The sequence below is a fragment of the Muscardinus avellanarius genome, assembly GCF_963383645.1.
Source record: "Muscardinus avellanarius genome assembly, chromosome: 2".
NCBI lineage: Eukaryota > Metazoa > Chordata > Mammalia > Rodentia > Gliridae > Muscardinus > Muscardinus avellanarius.
Window position 1 is genome coordinate 7536442 of NC_137787.1, and position 20127 is coordinate 7556568.

At 39.6% G+C, this 20127-nt stretch overlaps 2 protein-coding genes across 4 annotated transcripts in view; one reads left to right on the forward strand and one right to left on the reverse strand.

Moving 5' to 3' along the window:
• Positions 1-20127, reverse strand: part of GIGYF2 (GRB10 interacting GYF protein 2) — a gene marked incomplete at both ends in the record, with an annotated part of 106643 nt that overhangs the window by 68893 nt on the left and 17623 nt on the right. For both annotated transcript variants that reach the window (XM_080689774.1, XM_080689773.1), the window contains 3 exons: positions 10916-10956; positions 11688-11799; positions 19053-19164. In XM_080689774.1, the coding sequence (XP_080545900.1) occupies positions 10916-10956; positions 11688-11799; positions 19053-19164 (265 nt within the window). The remainder of the gene's footprint in view (positions 1-10915; positions 10957-11687; positions 11800-19052; positions 19165-20127) is intronic.
• KCNJ13 (potassium inwardly rectifying channel subfamily J member 13) lies at positions 941-4142 on the forward strand (the record flags this gene model as incomplete). Of its 2 annotated transcripts, none has more annotated exons than XM_080689775.1 (2): positions 941-1400; positions 3520-4142. In XM_080689775.1, 2 exons carry the CDS (start codon positions 941-943, stop codon positions 4140-4142), a joined length of 1083 nt encoding a protein of 360 aa, XP_080545901.1. The 2 variants fall into 2 exon arrangements, with proteins under 2 accessions (XP_080545901.1, XP_080545902.1); XM_080689776.1 differs by having other exon boundaries at positions 941-1164; positions 3520-3580.

Sequence of the window (20127 nt, forward strand, 5' to 3'; positions counted from 1 at the left end):
AAACAAACAAACAAAAAAAAGGGCAGCAATCAATCAAGCCAGATCAGAAACAATCTATGAACATATTGACAAAGTGACACACACAAAAAAAGCTTAGCCATAAAATTTTTCTTCTTTTCTTTGGTGGTACTGAGGATGGAACCCAGGAGCCTTCTACCTCCGGGCTACACTCCCACACCTATTTTATATTTTATTTGGAAACAGGGTCTCACTAAGTTACTGAGAACCTCACTAAGCTGCCGAGGCTGGCTTCAAACCTGCACAATCCTCCTGTCTCAGCCTCCCAAGTACTGGGATTACAAGCGTGGGACACTACACCCAACTCTAGCCATAAAATTCTGAACAGACTAATTATAAAACATATGAGAACTGCAGATCTCTAAAAGCTTACCACAAATTTAAGTCTTGTCCTAGTACTAAGTCTGGCTCCAAAACATTTGCAAACTGTTTAACATTATTTCTAAATAATTTCAATTTATTTACACAAAAGACTGTAAATAACTTACTCCTTTTAATTATGAATTCCTCATAATTACGAGAAGCTATTACTTACACAAAGTATTTGGTCAAGTCAATAAATACTTGATGCCTAGACTTGTGCAAAAGAGGACAGAGGGGTGTGAAACAGGCACAAATCATAACCCATACTCTCCTCAGAAATTCGACAACATACTTAGAAAATGTTAAAATATCCCATTATTTCAACAGTCATTCAGGGACACAGTAAGAGATATCCTAAGGTAACATGTGATTAACGAGCAAATAAATGACTTCGTCAATAAATGCCCCTTACACAAACAGAATACAAAAGCCTATCTAGGTTATAACTAGCATTTTCGAAAATAGCAGAAAGTAAAGGTGGTTTTAGAATTCATGAATATTAACTAAATATTTAACAGCTGACTAGTTTACTCTTAATTTCAGAGAATTACGGCCTGAGATGGAAAGCAGTAATTGCAAAGTTATTGCTCCTCTACTAAGTCAGAGATACCGAAGGATGGTCACCAAAGATGGTCACAGCACACTTCAAATGGACGGCGCACAGAGAGGCCTTGCGTATCTTCGAGATGCGTGGGGAATCCTAATGGACATGCGCTGGCGCTGGATGATGCTGGTCTTTTCTGCCTCTTTTGTTGTCCACTGGCTTGTCTTTGCAGTGCTCTGGTATGTTCTAGCTGAGATGAATGGTGATCTGGAACTAGATCACGATGCCCCACCTGAAAACCACACTATCTGTGTCAAGTACATCACCAGTTTCACAGCTGCATTCTCCTTCTCCCTGGAGACACAACTCACAATTGGTTATGGTACCATGTTCCCCAGTGGTGACTGTCCAAGTGCAATCGCCTTACTTGCCATACAAATGCTTCTAGGCCTCATGCTAGAGGCTTTTATCACAGGTAATTGTCTTTGTTCTTCAAAAAAACAACCAATTGCAAGTATTTTGGAAATAATATAGTCAGATATAAGCAATTCTGTTATAGAATAATTTATTTGCACTCGTATCAGGGACTGCATAAGAAAGAAACCAGTTAGGGCAAAACAATAGAAATATGTAAGGAATCTGACTCAATTCTTTAATTTTACCTACTGGAACTACTTAAGGAAAAAAAGAACCATTATGACTCTAATTTATAGGAATATCCTATTAAAAAAACTTAACAAAACATCTAAACATAGTTTTCCACAGAAGCTAAACATTTATTAAATAAGTGAATAAATATGTTCAATGCCTATTCTGATAATCATTTACCCAACAGAGAAATTCGGGGGTTTTCTTTTTGACTGTGCTACAATTTTCCCCTCTGAGATTATCAACATTTACTCAACACCAGTGAGCCCACAGCACCAGCAGCATTAATGTTAGTGGAGAAGTTACGTATGCATATCATTAGCAAAGTGCAATGAAAATTTGGCTTTAAAGATTAAGAAATTCTGCCCATTTATCTGTAATTCCAGTACTCGGGAGATTGAAACAGGAGGATCAAGTCCAAGGCCAACCTCAACATCCTAGTGAGACCTTGTTTCAAAACAAAAATCAAAAAGGCTGGGGGTGTAGGTTTGGTGTAGAATGCCTCTGGGTTCAATTCCCAGAACCCCACCCCCAAAAGAAGACTTTTAAGTTTTGCTTTAATAAACTTGGCAACATATAAGACTCTCTGTTCTAGCAAAGTAGAGCTTGTGTCCTTTTAATGTGACATATACAATTTAAAAAAATAACAGAAAACCTGACTTTAACATAATGGTTCTTTAGTGACAAGAAGGTAGGCACTGCAGGACAATCTGACATTAAGTCCCCGTGTGTTAGCAACAGACTCTACATCTAAAACAAATTATTAACTTCTCTAACAAGGGTTCTTACACTAGGTCAATTCTTGGATAAATTCAGGAGATCTGTGAATTTAGCTGGGGAGAAGTCACTAATCCCTAACTGAATTATGAATGTAGACAACAAAACTAACTGCATCAGAGCTGGGTGTAGTGGCACACGCTTGTAATCCCTGTGCTTGGGAGGCTGAGACAGGAGGGTCGCACAGGTTCAAAGCCAGCCTCAGCTACTTAGGGAGGCTCTCAACAACTTAGTGAGACCCTGCTTTCAAATAAAAATATAAAATAGGTCTGGGAGTATAGCCCGGAGGTAGAAAGCCCCTGGGTTCCACCCTCAGTACCACCAAAAAAAAAAAAAAAAAAAAAAAAAAAATTGCATCTGCATTACCAGTTAACTTTGATACAAACAGAAATCGCAGATATTTTTAATATCAAACTATAACACTTTAAATATCTGTATTAAATCTACTAGATTTAATGCATTAATAAAACACATATAGTGTTATATTTTTAAATGTTCAACCGAATTTCAATATATTTGATTTCCTCTGTATATAATTTCCTTTCCTTTGAAGCATTCTGGTAAGGGTTGCAAGGACCTCACCAACCTGCCAATAGGATCAGTTGCACAAAAATGGTTAAGAAACCCTCATAGGGGGCACAAGGAGGGTACATCTGAAGAGTGTACAGAATCATCTGATAGCCAGAATCCTCCCCAAATAAAAAGGTTTATGTTTCACAGTTGATCATGCTTCTGGTCCCCTCTCAACCCCCAGCATTCTGCTTTGACTCTAGTCTCTACTTCAACTTGATGTCATTTGGTTATAACCAAATTACATTTATTTTCTCTGACTTTGTTTTTTTAAATGAAGCCATGAATATAGGAAATGGCCAACTCTCTGGCTTTGTAAGAAACTAGGATAAAGTCTTTATATTTCTATGACATAAGATCAGTTTTGCTTATCTATTTTGAAATCACAGGTTTTTAACAGAAATATATGTATACTCTGAAAAATTCTTCAGGCAAATGAAACTATCCAAACTAAATTAGCAATGAGTTGAATTCCTGACTCACTTGGAAAGCATAGCACCAAGAAATGTATAATTATTTGATAAACTCTTCTCAGTCAGGAAAGGTTATTGACATTTAAAGTCTTCCTTCAAAAAAAAAATTAATGATTTCTAATTTAGGTGCCTTTGTGGCGAAGATTGCCCGGCCAAAAAATCGAGCTTTTTCAATTCGCTTTACTGACTTGGCAGTAGTAGCTCACATAGATGGCAAACCTAACCTTATTTTCCAAGTGGCCAACACCCGACCCAGCCCTCTGACCAGTGTCCGGGTCTCAGCTGTGCTTTATCAGGAGAGAGAAAATGGCGAACTCTACCAGACTAGTGTGGACTTCCACCTTGATGGCATCAGTTCTGAGGAGTGTCCATTCTTTATCTTTCCACTAACCTACTACCACTCCATCACACCATCGAGTCCTCTGGCTACTCTGCTCCAGCATGAAAATCCTCCCCACTTTGAATTAGTTGTGTTCCTTTCAGCAATGCAAGAAGGCACTGGGGAGATCTGCCAGAGGAGGACATCGTATCTACCGGCGGAGATCATGCTGCATCACTGTTTTGCATCCCTCATGACCCGAGGGGCCAAAGGTGAATACCAAGTCAAGATGGAGAATTTTGACAAGACTGTTCCTGAACTTCCAACAACTCTGGTCTCTAAGACCCCACATAGGACTGACATGGATATCCGCATCAATGGACAAAACATTGATAATTTTCAGATCTCTGAAACAGGACTGACAGAGTAAGATTTTTCTGTAGCACCCTATTTTCTAATGTGTTAAATATGCCCAGCCAGTTATGAAGCTACTTTCCCTTCACCGTATCTCACGTTTTCTTTTCTCAATGCTGATTACATTGCTCTGACTGCATCATCATAATCATGCCTATGCTCACAAAAAATGGCTAACAATATACATTCCAAAGCAAAACATTTTACCTTCCCAAGCTTATAACTGTGGTTATCTGCTGAAATAAACCTGACTCAACCTGACAGATATTTATACAGGAATGTGGCTGGTGTGTTTATAAGGATGTGGTATGACACTGGTAAGGAAGATAAAATGGACAGTTTTACACAGATGAACTCTAAGAAAATCAACCCTAAATCTCTCATTTCCATCTGCAAATAGAAATGGTCTAGCTTCAAACCCAGCTCCCTGGGTGGAAAGACAATTTCACAATATTTAGTGAACATCCTTTTACAACTGCTTTCAAGACAGCAAAGATCAATCCTTTGGTCATTATACAAAACTGGGGTAAGTACTACCTCCTAGATTTTTAACAGCTAAGAATGAAAATTTAAAGTAACGACACAGTACAGATTTATACATAAACCTAAAAGCATCTGAACAGGACACTCTAACACATGTGCATGCTTGTATGCTTGTGGCAGAAAGAAATCTCAGCAAGTAAAAGATACTTCAGCCCAAGCAGCCCTTGGGTAGGATTTGTGGCAAGGAGATGCAAATTTCTATCTACTTTAAGACTAACTTTCATAATAGCTAGATAATGGCTAAAAACTATAATCACCTATTCTTCTGAATGACTTCTAACCCAAGTAAAAACATTCTATTCCCATTCAAGAATATAAAAACACATAATGGCTCTAAATAATAATTCATAAATGCAAATAGATATTTAAGCCTTTATAGAAATGAAGGTTTAGTTAGATGTAACTCAACTAGGAGAAAGATCTCTAGTAGATAAAGCAAAAAATAATTAGGCAACAAAGTATTTTCAAACCCAAATTCCTGTTTCTAACATCAAATAGTTTTTTCTATAAACACAAAATGAGTGTTTATTCACCAGTAGGAGGTTGGACTAGATGATCTCCACTACTTCTTTCCAAGTCTAATACCCCATAAAAATTATGCTTTCTTTGCCTCAGTTCTTATTTTATGTATACAGCTTACATCCAGCTTAATTTAAGACACTTCTTTGAATAATTCCATTTCAATTAAAGAATGAAATGTCCTCAAGCAAAACAAGAACCCAAATGACACCCTATCAGGTTTCAAGCAGATCTGTAGCTGCTCTTCTTTTCTGAAATTTCCCTTATTCAGGCTCAAGTGGGAAAAGTGAAAGATTAGCCTTCCCCACTGGTGATGACCCAGGCAGGAATCATCGCTTGAAATAAGTACTCGGTAGGAAAGACAAGCAGCGGTAAAGAGCAGGACACCGCAGCAAGCCACATTTTTCTACTCTCTGACCAAAAGGAAAAGAAAATATAGAAGAACTTTGGAGTTGTCTAAGCTAATAATATCAGAAGAAACCTAATTATTGTGAACGTTTGCTGTTTAAAAATCCTAAGAATTCACTATTGTGTAGTAGTAAGACCAACAGATTTTTTCCAACCCAAAACTACTGTAACAAGACAGCAAAAATTATTTCTATAATAAATTAATAAGATTCACCTAATCTGTGAAAATAAAGTAGTATCAAAGACTCACGTGGTATTTTTTTCCTAAGAGCACTATGGTCAAACTACATATAAGGACAGCTAAGTGAAGCTGCCCAAGGCAATGACAAGTAAATGGGTGAGGCTCTGGCTCTGAGTCCCCCTCAGGAGGTTCCTGTCCCCTGTTCCAGTCAGATGAGTGGCAAATCAAATTCATTGTTAATACACTTGGTATATCAAAAACTAAATATGACTTCCCTTATACACTACCAAAAAAAAACAAAAACAAAAACAAAACTCTTGGGCACGCTAATGCTACTTAATACTTTACAACCAGGAAATGTGAGTAAAAAAAGGAACTTCTACCTAGGATATATAAAGTTTCTGGGAACCCTGTTAATAATTCTTTAACTTATTATTTGAAAATCAGTTTCTAGGTTACTGATTAAGTTTTCTGCAGAGAAACCATTATTCTATCAAGAGAACAAAATGCAAATGGAAAGAAAAGTCAAGTGTGGTGGCACACGCTTGCAATCCCAGTGCTTTGGAGACTGAGACAGGAGGATCACAGGTCGTGGTCAGCCTCAGCTGACTAAAGGCCCTCTGCAATTTAGTGAGACCCTACTTCAAAATAAAGAATAAAAAATAGGGCTGGGATATAGCTCAGAGATAGAATGCCCCTGGGTTCCATCCCTGGTACTGCAAATAAATAAATAAACAAACAAACAAATAAATAGGGGGATTTCTAGGAAGTAAGAATGGCAACTCTGCCTTTCTGCGTCTTATAGCTCACAAACTTGGGTCACGAGGCTCTCATATCCATACAGACAGCATGATAGTTCTAACGAACTCAAGTGGTTACTAGAAATCTTAACAGTCCAGATATATGTATATAAAAGCCTATATTACCATCTGCCAGAAGCAGTCCAGAACAAAATATTCTATATCCATTTCCAAATATTTCATACCGAAATGCTCTAATCAGTAACACACTTGCCTAAGCCTACTGGTATCAGGCAAATCATTTGTCTTACATAATGACCCTTCAATTTCATCCTCATGAAATCACACTGTAAGATGATCACAGAATTGATCTTCCTCTGTGCAGATATAAGTTCCTGCTGAAAGGAATTGAAATTCAAATATCATGGGTCTTTTTTCATTTCCACATTCTCTCATGGGTATTCAAAAGGAATATGTACGATTCAGCTGAGATATCTCTAATTCCATCATTTTCCTTCACATATAAACATATACAGAGCCTTTGGGTAAAACTCAGTGACAGTGCATTTGCTTGGCACACATGAGGCCCTGGGTTCAATCCTCAACACCACGAAGAAAGAAAGAAAGAAAGAAAGAAAGAAAGAAAGAAAGAAAGAAAGAAAGAAAGAAAGAAAGAAAGAAAGAAAGAAAGAAAGAAAGAAAGAAAGAAAGAAAGAAAGAAAGAAAGAAAGAAAGAAAGAGAAAGAAAGAAAGAAAGAAAGAGGAGAGAAAGGGAAAAAGAAAAAGAATGATCTCTAATTATAAAAGGAATGAATTATTCTAAAATCGTTAATGCTTCAATCATCTAGTCTGATGTCACAGGAGTCAGTGTGTTCACACAAACTAGTTTAGTACTGCTCTTCTTACATAGGATTAACATATAATTATGGAGCCAGGCATAATGGCACACACTTGTAATCCCTTTACTTGGGAGGCCGAGATAGGAGGGTAGCAGGTTTGAGGCAACTTAGCAAGACCCTGTTTCAAAATGAAAATATAAAATAGGGCTGAGTGTGTAGTTCAGTAATAGAAAACCCCAGGGTTCAAGCCCCAGTACCCACACACACAAAAGATATAATTATAAACAAATTTTAAATCTTATTACTTTTTTTTTTTTTTTTGCGGGGGTGGTACTGGGGTTTCCTGGAAACCCTACTACCTGCGAGCTACACTCCCAGACCTATTTTATATTCTTATTTGGAACCAGGGTCTCTTAAGCCAGCGCGGCTGGCTTCGACCCGGCACGATCCTCCTGTCTCCGCCTCCCAAGCGCGGGGAATACAAGCGTGTGCCACCACGCCTGGCAAATCTTATTTTTTAAATTAAAAGTCTTCTGTTTTTTTTTTCTATACCACTTTTAATAAAAGTAGAAAGCTTACAGAGAGATTAGAATCCTTCACACCGTTAACCTGAAGTGAGCATTTATAAAAAAAAAATTTAATAAAGGCCACTATATTAAAATATATGAGTGTACACACATGGGAACTGTCATGATATTTTAATACACTAGTGGCTATAAGCATATTAGCTTCCTGAGTATTCTTAGAATTCATGTCATATTTCAAGAACTTTGATTTTTCAAAGATACACCTATGGGATGGCAAAGAAAAGAACCTTTATTTTTTGGGGGGAGGGGTACTGAAGATTGAACCCAAAGGCATTCTACCTGAGCTATACCCACAGCCCTGTTTTATTTTGAAACAGGGTCTCCCTAAGTTGCTGGGGTTAGCCTCAAACCTGCGACCCTCCCATCTTAGCTCCCAAGTACTAGGATTCTAAATACGCACCACCATGCCCAGTTAGAACTTTTGGTCTTAGTAAAGGATGAGCAGGAAAACCAGATTAATATGAGAACCACAAATAATGAGGAAAAATAACTTCATACTTATCTACTCCTACCACATATTGAAAACAGGTGTCAACTATTAGTTAAAATTAAGCTATTTTCATCCAGGGAACTTACTACTTTCCCAAGGAAAACCAAGACACTGTCAGACAACGCCAACTATTAGACCTGCTTCCTCGAGCCACCTTCTGTTGCTCAGCCCGTTGCTGCCCTGGAGACTCATACAGGTCAAGTCTAATTTCACTTTCACATGATCATCAAGCAAATGCTGGCAGACAGTGACCCTCTAATCTCTCCTCCCCACTCTGTCCTGTCTACATTCTGGTCTTCTACAAAAAGAGCCCTATTTCCTTGATGCAGTCCCCATAACAAAGCTTCCAGGCGGGGGCCACCTACCACAACATACAAACCTTTTCAAGGTGTGGCCCCAAGACGGAGAGAACGCTGGAGCTGCCGTGTGACAACATAGAAGACCGGGGGGGGGGGGGGGGGGGGCGCTCTCTACTGCAGCCAGCTGTGCGGACACCAGCCAGTCAACACGCAGTGCGGTCCCGAGCCTCTACCTGGGAGGCTGCTGTTGCACACAGCTACTTCACACTTTAAATTCAGTAATGTGTATATATAGGTAAAATATTTATTATATATAATATTTTGCATTTCCACTGTTAAATTTCCATGAAATTCAATTTGGCCAACTGTTCAAGCAGAGGTCTCGAAAAGTCCCTAAAGATAAAACTTACCCATTGTCTACAATATAAATAAAGCTGACAACAGATTATCCACCCAATGACCCAAACTTTTTCATGTAACACTCATGTCTTTTCATGAATAAAACTACCAAGTACTCCCAATACCATGTTAATGAAAGCAGAATTTAAATCACTGATATGTTTAAATAACTTTTATATGGAAACAGTAAAGAAAAACCAAGTGTTATAACTACTTTGTTTTCAAAATAAAATACAAATTAATCTATGAATTTATATATTTAGCATAGATTTATGAGAAATGCTCACAACTGTCAGATGACACAGTAACACTCTGGAGATCTTTTTTGGTACTTGTAGGAATTTGGAAATGATGTGGTAATTCCATAACTGCAACAGTAATAGACTCCTTTTCTTCTTTTAGATGCAATCATCTACTGACAGTTTATAAGGTAGTACCTTAGTTCAGTCAGAAAGTCCATCCGGACATTATAGATTCTTTTATATGAACTATGATTAATTCATCCAAAACGCCAAAGTCCTGTTCCTTTATTATGGTCTTCTTCACTAGATATCTTAACTATTTATATATCTTATCTCAAAACAAGAAAAGCTCACACCAAAAAAAATTTTTTATTATAAAACCAAGATTCTAGCATTTTCCCTATTTTTTCCCATGTGTGAGATGCTATCTATCTTAAAAAAGAAGATACTAGATTGGTGCCTACTTTGAAATTTTGGTTTAAAAAAGGGCCCTTACAGCCAGGCGTGGTGGGCACGCTTGTAATCCCTGCGCTTGGGAGGTGGAGACAGGAAGATCGTACAGGTTCGAAGCCAGCAATGCTGACTTAAGAGACCCTGTTTCCAAAAAAAAGTATAAAATAGGTCTGGGAGTGTAGCCCGGAGACAGAAGGGTTTCCAGGAACCCCAGTACCAGCAAAAAAAAAAAAAAGGGGGGGGGGGAGCCCTTATGACAAGCCTATGATTCTACCTACTCTAGAGGCTAAGGCAGGAAGCTGGCCAGTTCAAGGCCAGCCTTAAAAAAAAAAACTCACTAAGACCCTGTTTCAAAATTAAAACTAAATGTTTATGCCAGGCCTGATGGCACATCCTTATAATCCTAGGGCTTGGGAGGCTGAGACAGAAGAATTGCAGGTTCACGGCCAGCCGTAGCTACTTAGTGAGGCCCTCCGCAAGTAGTGAGACCCTGTTTCAAAATAAAGAATGAAAAAATAGGGCTGGGGGTGTAGCTCAAAGGTAGAATGCCCCTGGGTTCCATCCCCAGTAACAAAATAAACAAATGCCCACAGGAAGGGATTTGGGGGGTGGGGTGGATTTATGCTTTGCAGAGAATATACAAACCTACAAAGTAAATCCTAACGGTTAATTCATCACCCTGGTTTGATTCAATGGAGACCTTAAATAAACATCAGAAAGTTCCACATCACCAGGCATGGTGGCACATGCTTCTAATCCCAGCATTAGGGAGGCTGAGACTGGAGGATCATGGTTTTGCAGACAGCCTCAGCTACTTAGTGAGGGCCTCCACAACTTAGTGAGACACTGTTTCAAAATATAGAAGGGGGGGGGGGCGGGGGGGGATAGGGCAGAGGGTGTAGCTTGAAGGTAGAATGCCCCTGAGTTCCATCCCCAGACCCGCAAAAAAAAAAAAAAAGTTCTACATGTACTTAGTGCTACAACCCCATCTACTGGAGACATAGGGGTAAGTAAGTGAGTCAATGACACATAAGCCTCGCTAAGCACTGCGGAGGTCCAATAAATACTTCCAAACAGTAAGAACCTTACCTACATCTTTTCGCCCTGGTTTTTCAAAACGTCTGTCACCCCTAGAAAAGATAAAATAAGTTTGAAACAAGGCTTTAGAGTAATATATAGATTTCCCATCCACAACACTCACTTTCCTCTATTTCCTTTAAGAGAAGTTCCTTTTTTTCTCAAATTATTGCCTAACTTTAGAAAATAAAGTACAAAGACAAAAACAAAATCCCTACCACTCCCCACCAAGCATCTCCTGGCCTAGAGTATAATTTAATGAGATGCACGGTATCGAGCTCCATGTAGTTCTCATAGTGTGCTCTCTCACATCACTAAATGTTCATAATCAGCCTTCATTCTTCTAGTGGGTATAGTATCCCACGATGGAGTTACCCATCATAGAAGGGCAGTATCAATCTGTCGGCTTGTTTTTAGTTATTTTTATTATAGATCTCACCACAGTGAACATCTTAGACATTCATTTTTATGCTACAGCCCTCACTCATCTTGAGAGACTTCATATAAAATCACAAACAACACAAAGATAATACCAGCAAACACTGAACGCTAATCAAAAAGCAAATCAAACACACTGCCCATGCTGTACTAACAACTATTGTATTTGTCTAGAATGCTCTTCCTTTAAATAAAGTTCGTTAAAAATTTCTATCATACAACTTGATATTCAATAATTAACAGCATTTTGATTTTAAAAAACGAAAGCCTGTAACTGTTCACAGAGACTTGTCTGTGCATTATATACCAAGAAACCCTAAGGCCAAGCTCAAGGTCCTTTAGTTACCTTTCCTCCCAGCTCTGCGATCTATGCATTTCCCTGCCACCTCCTCGACCGAAAACACCCTCTACTTCATCAAAACTTCTTTGGTAGAAACCACATTCACCTCTACCTCTGCCTGAAAATAAGGAAACAGAAAAAAATGATACAAGTCAGCATCCAGCACACATTGAACACCACAAATTATCCTGTAAGTTCCATCTCTATATAAGGCAAGGTATCTCTCTTTAAATATTTAGCAAAAGATGGGTGTGAGCCGGGCACAGGGGCGCACACTTGTAATCCCTGGGCTGGGGAGGTTGAGACAGGAGGATCGCACAAGTTCGAAGCCAGCCTCAGCTACTTAGGCTCTCAGCAACTTAGTGAGACCCTGTTTCCAAATAAAGTATAAAATAGGTCTGGGAGTACAGCCCAGAGTTAGAAAAGCCCCTGGGTTCACCCTCAATACCACAAAAAAAAAAAAAAGAAAAAGAATTACTGCACAGCGGGCATGGTGGCACACTTGTAATATTGGTACTTGGGAGGCTGAGACAGGAGGATCACAGTTCACGAACAGTCTCAGCTACTTAGTGAGGCCCTTTGTAACTCAGGGAGACCCTGTTTCAAAATAAAGAATAAAAACAAATAAATAAAGCTATGGGTATCACTTAAAGATAGAATGCCTTCCCCAGACCCACAAAAAAAAAAAAAAGCCAAAAGCTTTCAACTTATGCTCAATTCTTGAGGTACAAAAATGATCAAGATTAAATTCAAACCACTGAGTTGGTAAGTGTATGTGGATGGAAGAACTTGGAGAATCTGGTGGTTCAAATACAAACTGGCCTTTACACAGACAATTTGGTTAAACCTATTAACACGTGACTAATGAAATCTACTCAGAATGAATCCCAACAGAAATATCTGCACAAACATACAAATACAGTCATGCAATCTGTTAGACAATGACAGATTGCTTATACAACAGTAGTTCCCATCAGATTTTTGGGGGGGAGTGTGGCACTAGGGCTTGAACCCAGGGGTTTCTACCTCTGAGCTACATCTCCAGCCCTACTTTTATTCTTTATTCACTAAGTAGCTGAGACTGACCTGGAACCGAAGCTCCTCCCATCTCAGCCTCGCCAGTATTGAGATTACAAGCATGCACCACTATACCTGGCTTCCATCAGATTATAATGAAGCTAAAATCTTATCCCCAGATATGTACTACAATCACAATGTTGCCTGAGAGCAATGTGTTATTCATGTATTTGTGGTGATATTACTGTTAAAATTTAAAAAAAAAAAAAAAACCTAACAACTACAGCTGGGTGTGGTGGTGCACACTTTTAATCCCAGTACTTGGGAGACAAAGACAGGAAGATCACAGCTCTGTAGCCAGCCTCAGCTAATAAGTGAGGCCATCTGCAACGTAATGAGATCCAATTTCAATATAAAAAAATAAACAGGACTGGGGGTATAGCTCGGAGGTAGAATGCCCCTGGGTTCAATCCCCAGTACTGGGAGGAAAAAAACGACTATACAGCCAGATGTGTCAAAGCACGGTGCATACAGCAGTGTACAATAGATAGTACTTGGTAATGATAATACGTGACTGTTACTGGCTTATGCACTTAGTACTTTTATTACTATTTTAGAGGATACGCCTTTTCACTTATTAAAAAATAAGGTTTACTATAAAAAGTATGCCATATTACATTAGCAGCAGCCTCACACATTCTGTCTTTACTGTGTCTCTTAAATGTGACAAAAAAGCCAAATCAAATGACGAGCCTATACGTACTGTCTTGATTTGTGAGTGTCACACAAGACAGGAATCTGCACCACCGGATGGCGTATTCTCAGAATGTATCCCACTATGTATGTGTATATTCACTACGATTTAAGAAAACCAGAAAACCTAACCAGTAAAGGACTGGCTAAATAAATAATGTTGAATCTGAAGAAGATAAAGCACTGAAAACAAAAACCTAACTTCATACGTTTTCTATGTTTTTTCCAACTAATGCCCACTAATATCTATTTAATGATGTATCTGACAAACTAGTGAGAAAATGGGGGCTAAATCCTAGCCATCATTTCTATCTAGGTCAATTTCTTCCACAATACAAAACAACCTAATGGAAAATGATAGATTTTATATTTTGTGGTGCAAAGGATGGAACCTAAGGCCTCACAGACACTAGGTAAGCTCTCTTCTACTGAACTACTTCTTCAGCCCCAAAACAATAGATCTTGAATAAAAGTATGAATACATTTCAAAACCAAATCGAAATGAGCTAAATAATTATTTCAAATATTCAAACAGTATTTCTACTTCTTCATTATAATCTACCAAGAACTGACTCAAAATACAGCAATACTTTACTGATTATGAAATAGTAAAATAATGCATAGAATTGTATGTGGCTAATCTTAGAAGCTGTCTTGACTACTCTTAAGTATCTGTTTCTTCATCTGTAGAATGGAAGTAAGGACCACCGCTCAATAATAATAATCTTAAAAGTTACTTTCCAATTATACCAGCGTCACTCCATCAACTCACAGATTAAGTACCTCTCCCCTTCATGAAATGTGCACGTTTTAAATTCCTAAAATAATGCAACACAAACCGTAACACTTCGGTATTCCTCTACAATGATGTGTTTCAGATGGGAAAGTTCCCTCTACTTTTAGACAACAATCTTTTCGAACAAAAGCAATTACACACATGTCACCTTAAAAAAGAGTATTATTCTAGAAACATATAAATAGAAAATAGAGCCAGGCATGGTGGTGAACGCTTGTAATCCCAACACTTGGGAGGCTGAGACAGGAGGATCGCACAGGCTCAAAGCCAGCCTCGGCTACTTAGTGAGGCTCTCAGCAACTTAGTGAGACCCTGTTTCCAAATAAAGTATAAAATAGGTCTGGGAGTATAGCCCGGAGGTAGAAAAGCCCCTGGGTTCCACCCCCAGTACCACCAATAAATAAATAGTAAATAGTCTTCAGGTTACCAAGAAAACACATATTAAATATTGTCTGCCAGTCAGAGACAGAAGCTTCCTTAATAAGCACATAAAAATAATCCAATTCTAGAGCTTTCCAGCTCTTCCAGTTTAAATTATCTATAAAGAGCTCCAGGCGTGGTGGTGCACGCTTGTAATCCCAGCGCTTGGGAGGATGAGAAAGGAGGATCGCACAGGTTCCAAGGCAGCCTCAGTACATAATGAGGCTCTCAGAAACTTAGTGAGACCCTGTTTCCAAATAAATTATAAAATAGGGCTGGGGAGCCGGGCGTGGTGGTGCACGCTTGTAATCCCCGCGCTTGGGAGGCTGAGACAGGAGGATCGCACAGGTTCGAAGCTAGCCTCAGCTGCTGAGTGAGGCTCTCAGCAACTTAGTGAGACCCTGTTTCCAAATAAAGTATAAAATAGGTCTGGGAGTACAGCCCGGAGGTAGAAAGCCTCTGGGTTCCACCCCCAGTACCACCAGAAAAAAAAATTATCTATAAATATAAATCCCATATCAGCATAAGAAAGAAAATACATTATGATGAACCTTTTATGTAGCTAATTTCATTATGGTGGCACATAACTATAATTCCAGCTACGTGGGAGGATGAGAGAGTAAATCACAGGGTTGAAACCATCTTGGGCCACTTAGAGACCCTATCTTATAACGAACTCAAATAAACTTGGGATGTAGTTTTAGAGAGGTTGAGAGCTTGCCTATCAACAAGGACCTGGGTTCAATCCCTACAACCAAAAAAAGTCTAAATTTAAAAGACTGTCTATTCTCTGAGATTTTGCCCTAATCTTCTGCAGATTAAATATACATTCTTTTAATAATGCTGAAGACAGCCGTGTAGACTTGCTTTATTTTTAAATATCCAGACCAAATAAAATAGACAACAGTGCTATGTTGTTCCCTCCATTTACTTGTTTAAAATTCTATTAGTTCATAATTGTTTAAAAGTCTAAAAGTCATTTTTTTTTTTTTTTTTTTGGTGGTGGTACTGGGGTTCCTGGAAGCCCTTCTACCTCCGGGCTACACTCCCAGATCTATTTTTTAACTTTATGTGGAAACAGGGTCTCTTAAGCCAGTGAGACTGGCTCTGAACCTGCGCGATCCTCCTGTCTCCGACCTCCCAAGCGCGGGGATTACAAGCGTGCGCCACCACGCCCGGCGTAAAAGTCAATTTTTATGGCAAAATTTCCCCAAGTTTAAAAGACTCAGAATAGCTGAGCGTGGTGGGGCACACTTACCACGTGCTGGGGTGTAGCTCAGAGTTGGAAGTGTCCCTGGAATCAATCCCCAGTAGCACATATATATATACATACACACATTCATACATACATACATACACACACACACACACACACACACACACACACACACAGCTAGGGGTATAATGCTCCTGGAGTCAATCTCTAGTACAACAAGAAAAAAAAAAGAAGAAAAAGAAAAACCACAGTGGTTGTAAAACTAGTGTTAAAAGTATTTTCTAAAGTCAGGTATTCACTTGACTAGATTCATGCTGCTACTTCACATTAACATACTAATTTAGCCCTGCTTCTCGTATGCCACAGCATCTGTCTTTAAACCTATCTTGTTTAGGCTGGGCGTGGTGGCGCACGCTTGTAATCCCCGCGCTTCAGGGGCTGAGACAGGAGGATCACATGGGTTCGAAGCCAGCCTCAGCTACTTAGTGAGGCTCTCAGCAACTTAGTGAGACCCTGTTTCCAAATAAAATATAAAAAAGGTCTGGGAGTATAGCCTGGAGGTAGAAAGCCTCTGGGTTCTATCCCCAGTACCACCAAAAAAATAAATAAAAATAATAAAATAAAATAAACCTACCTTGTTTAAGTTCTCAACGTAGGAGTTCTTTATCATAACCTCACTTCAATGGAACTACCACGTAGGGAGAATCCACCAATCATTCACTAGCTTCTCAATAAGGGTTTTGTTTTTTTGGTACTGAGAATTGAACTCAGGGGCACTTAACCTCTGAGATACATTTTTTTAAAAACAGGGTCCTTTTAAGTTGCTGAGGCTGACCTTGAACCTGCAACCCTCCTGTATCAGCCTCCAGGTACTGGGATTACAGGCATGTGGCACCACGTAGAGGCTTACAGAGACGGACTGGCATGTGAAGCACACAGGGTCAGTGCGGCCACGCCTCTCAGTGAGGGAGCTCTCTCCCTCTCCGACTTGCTCTGCAAAGCGGCGAAGGCAAGCTGCCTAACTGCGACCTCTCTTCACGGCCAGGAAATGCACTTACAGAGCCAGGCAGCCAGCCCGCCGCCCCACACCGGGCACCTCCAAGACACACCGAGTGCACACAAAGCCTGCACCAGAGGACTCTAGCTGGGTGTGGGACTGAGCTGCCTATGGAATGTTAGTATGCAGAAGCTGACACACTTTGATCTCACCATCCAAAATTCTGTGGAAGATGCATTTTTTAAACAAGTTTTGCAGATGCATCTAACAAAGCCTCAGGTTGAAAACCAGTGTTCTAGAGATGAAGAAATAAATTTCAAGTAAAAACACAGACTGGGTACGGTGGTGCACACCTGTAAGCCCAGTACCTGTGAGGGTGAAGATGGAGGACCGCAGGTTTGAGAACAGCTTGAGCAACTCTGTGAGATTCTCATCAACCAAAATAAAAAATAAAACAGGGCTGGAGGCGTCGGTTAGAGGCAGAATGCCGCAAGGCTCAATCCCCAGTACCACAAAACACACAAATACGCACACAACTATGTAATAGTACCTAAATAATCAAGTAAAACCAGGTGCAGTAGTAAAAACCTCTAATGCCAGTATTTGGAAGACTGAGACAGGAGGATCACAGGTTCAAGGCCAGCTTCGGCAACCTAGCAAGACCCAGTTTCAAAACAAAAAATAAAACAGGCTGGAGGTGTAGCTTAGAGGTAGAAAAACTCTGGGTTCAATCCCCAGTACCCCCCAAAAAATAAAAAATTAAAAAAGATTTTTAGTTAGCCTCTTCATTGTTCACAATACTTTCATCCCCACATTCAGAATGGGCTGCTGAAAGAAACTGAATTGAATACGTTCTCTATAAAGACTGTTGAATACATTATTCATAAGGAATAATCTTATAAAGTTTAAAAAGATTCTTCTACACCCATGATCATGCCAATCTGGTAGTGTGAGAGGTGAAGACCATGGTCTCTGTCATTGAAGACACTCAATGTGTCCAGTTCTCAAGCATCTCTTAGAGAAAGCGACATAATTAAATGTTTTAATCATAATTTTGCCAATATAGGGTTAAATTCTCAAGTAAATATAAATATCAAGAATGTCCTATTTAGCAAAAAATCAATGAACCTTAAATAGGAAATAGATGATCAAAGAATCAATTAATAGCAAAACACATTTGTTTTTCTAAAACACAAGCCTGTAACACGACATGAGTGCTGCCTTAACTGCTTTTTGCTCCACCCCCTAAAAGGTCTTATCATTGATGCTTTTTGCTCAAGTCCCTCTAAGGCTGGAGCTGCTCCTGGCACGTGGCTTTCACATAAAAACTACACATCACAAAGAACCACAGGGATTCTAGTGCTGTTCCAATGCCAATACCCATCAGGAAGCGCTGGCTCCCAAAGCACAGGGTCCTCTGGGCACAAAGGACATGGATACAAGAATGCAGCCATTAACTGGGACTGTTATCTAGACGTCTTCAAGTTCGAGTCTACAGAGCTAGAATTATATTCCTCAGCTCAGAAACAGGAGTTATAGGGCAGACCCCTTGAGAAGTGGTTCAGAAGATAAGTGTTCAGCCGGGCGTGGTGGCGCACGCTTGTAATCCCAGCACTTGGGCGGCTGAGACAAAAGGATCGCATAGGCTCAAAGCCAGCCTCAGCTACTTAGTGAGGCTCTCAGCAACTTAGTGAGACCCTGTTTCCAAATGAAGTATAAAATAGGTCTGGGAGTAAAGTCCGGAGTAGAAAAGCCCCTGGGTTCCAACCCCCAGTACCACCAAAAATAAATAAATAAATAAACAAACAAATAAATAAAAGTTCAAAACCAAGTGTGATGGTGCACACCAGTAATTGCAGTACTTGGGAGACTAAGGAGGATTGCAAGTTCAATGACAGCCTCGGCAAGTAGTGAGACTCTCAATCAACCTAGGGAGACTCTGTTTCAAAATAAAAATAAAATAAGAGTGAGGGTATAGCTCACTCCTATTAAGGTAGAATGTTTCTAGGTTCAATACTCAGTACTGTGAAGAAAAAAAAACAAAGAAAATAAATGATCAGATGTTTAGTATGCAGTTTATGTAAAGAGCAGGTTTTTAAAATCAGAAATTAAAATATTTAATAAGTAATTTCCCTATCCTCCTCTGTCATTACTTTTTCAACAAAAGCTCACCTCTCCCTCTTGAAGAACTTCGACCTCTAGGAGCCCCCACCACTGTTCCTCCTCCTCCTCGTCCTGTCAATCGCAGGACAGCGGCACTATTTACAGACATGGAAAAGTTTCTCTGCCAAAAAATAAAAAAGAAAGAAAATGGATGAAACAGATAAAACTACATGATGCTTCTCCCCACATCCCATTAAAGGCATAAAGTATCATCCAATTACTACTAGCAATGGGAAACCATAGCTACATGATAAAGAGATGGCCCCAAATCTAGTTTTGCCTAACAATTTCAAGTTAGCATTTCAGAACAAAACTGACAATAAGTGCCTTATATAATGCTGGGTTCCTTAAGGAAATATACAAACAAACTAAATGCCGTATGTATCTCGAAGCAGACAGAGTAAATATGCAACAGAAAAGGCTAGGTAAAAGAGATCTCGTTTGAAGGGTCCTTGAAGCTGATCACTGAGAAAATCATAAAGAGTATGCTGTCAGAGTGGCCTTGTCCTGTTCAGCCTTGTGAATCAGCCACTCCGAATGGCACTGGCAGAGTGAGCGGGATCAGTCATCAGTGGGGTAAGGGCTCGACATAAGATCAACCACCTGGTAAGACATGAGTGGGGAGAGAGCACTTGAGGGTGAGGGACTCGGTGACATACACTCATCTCCAAGGTCAATCCAGAATAGGCCAAGAACGTGATTAGAGGGAGGCATTCACATAGGAAACAGGGAAGCCAAGCTAAAAACATGTAGAGTGATTCTTTCTTTCTCCCTCCCCCTGCGTGGTACTGCAGATTACACCCAGGAGCATTCTGCCTCTGAATATACCCAACCGTTTGTTTTCATTCTGAAACAGAGTCTCACTGGGTTGCTGAGTCTAGCTACCTGCTGAGCTATCCTCAAATGTGCAATCCTCCCATCTGAGCCTCCTAAGTACTGGAATCCTAAGCTATGTTCTACCACACTCAGCTTTACAGTAATGCTTCTAGATAATGGAATAAGGGACACTTCGGAAGAGGTAAAACAAGAAATAATCATAAAATCTTGAGCTAGGTACAATAGTACACATCTACAATCCCAATAC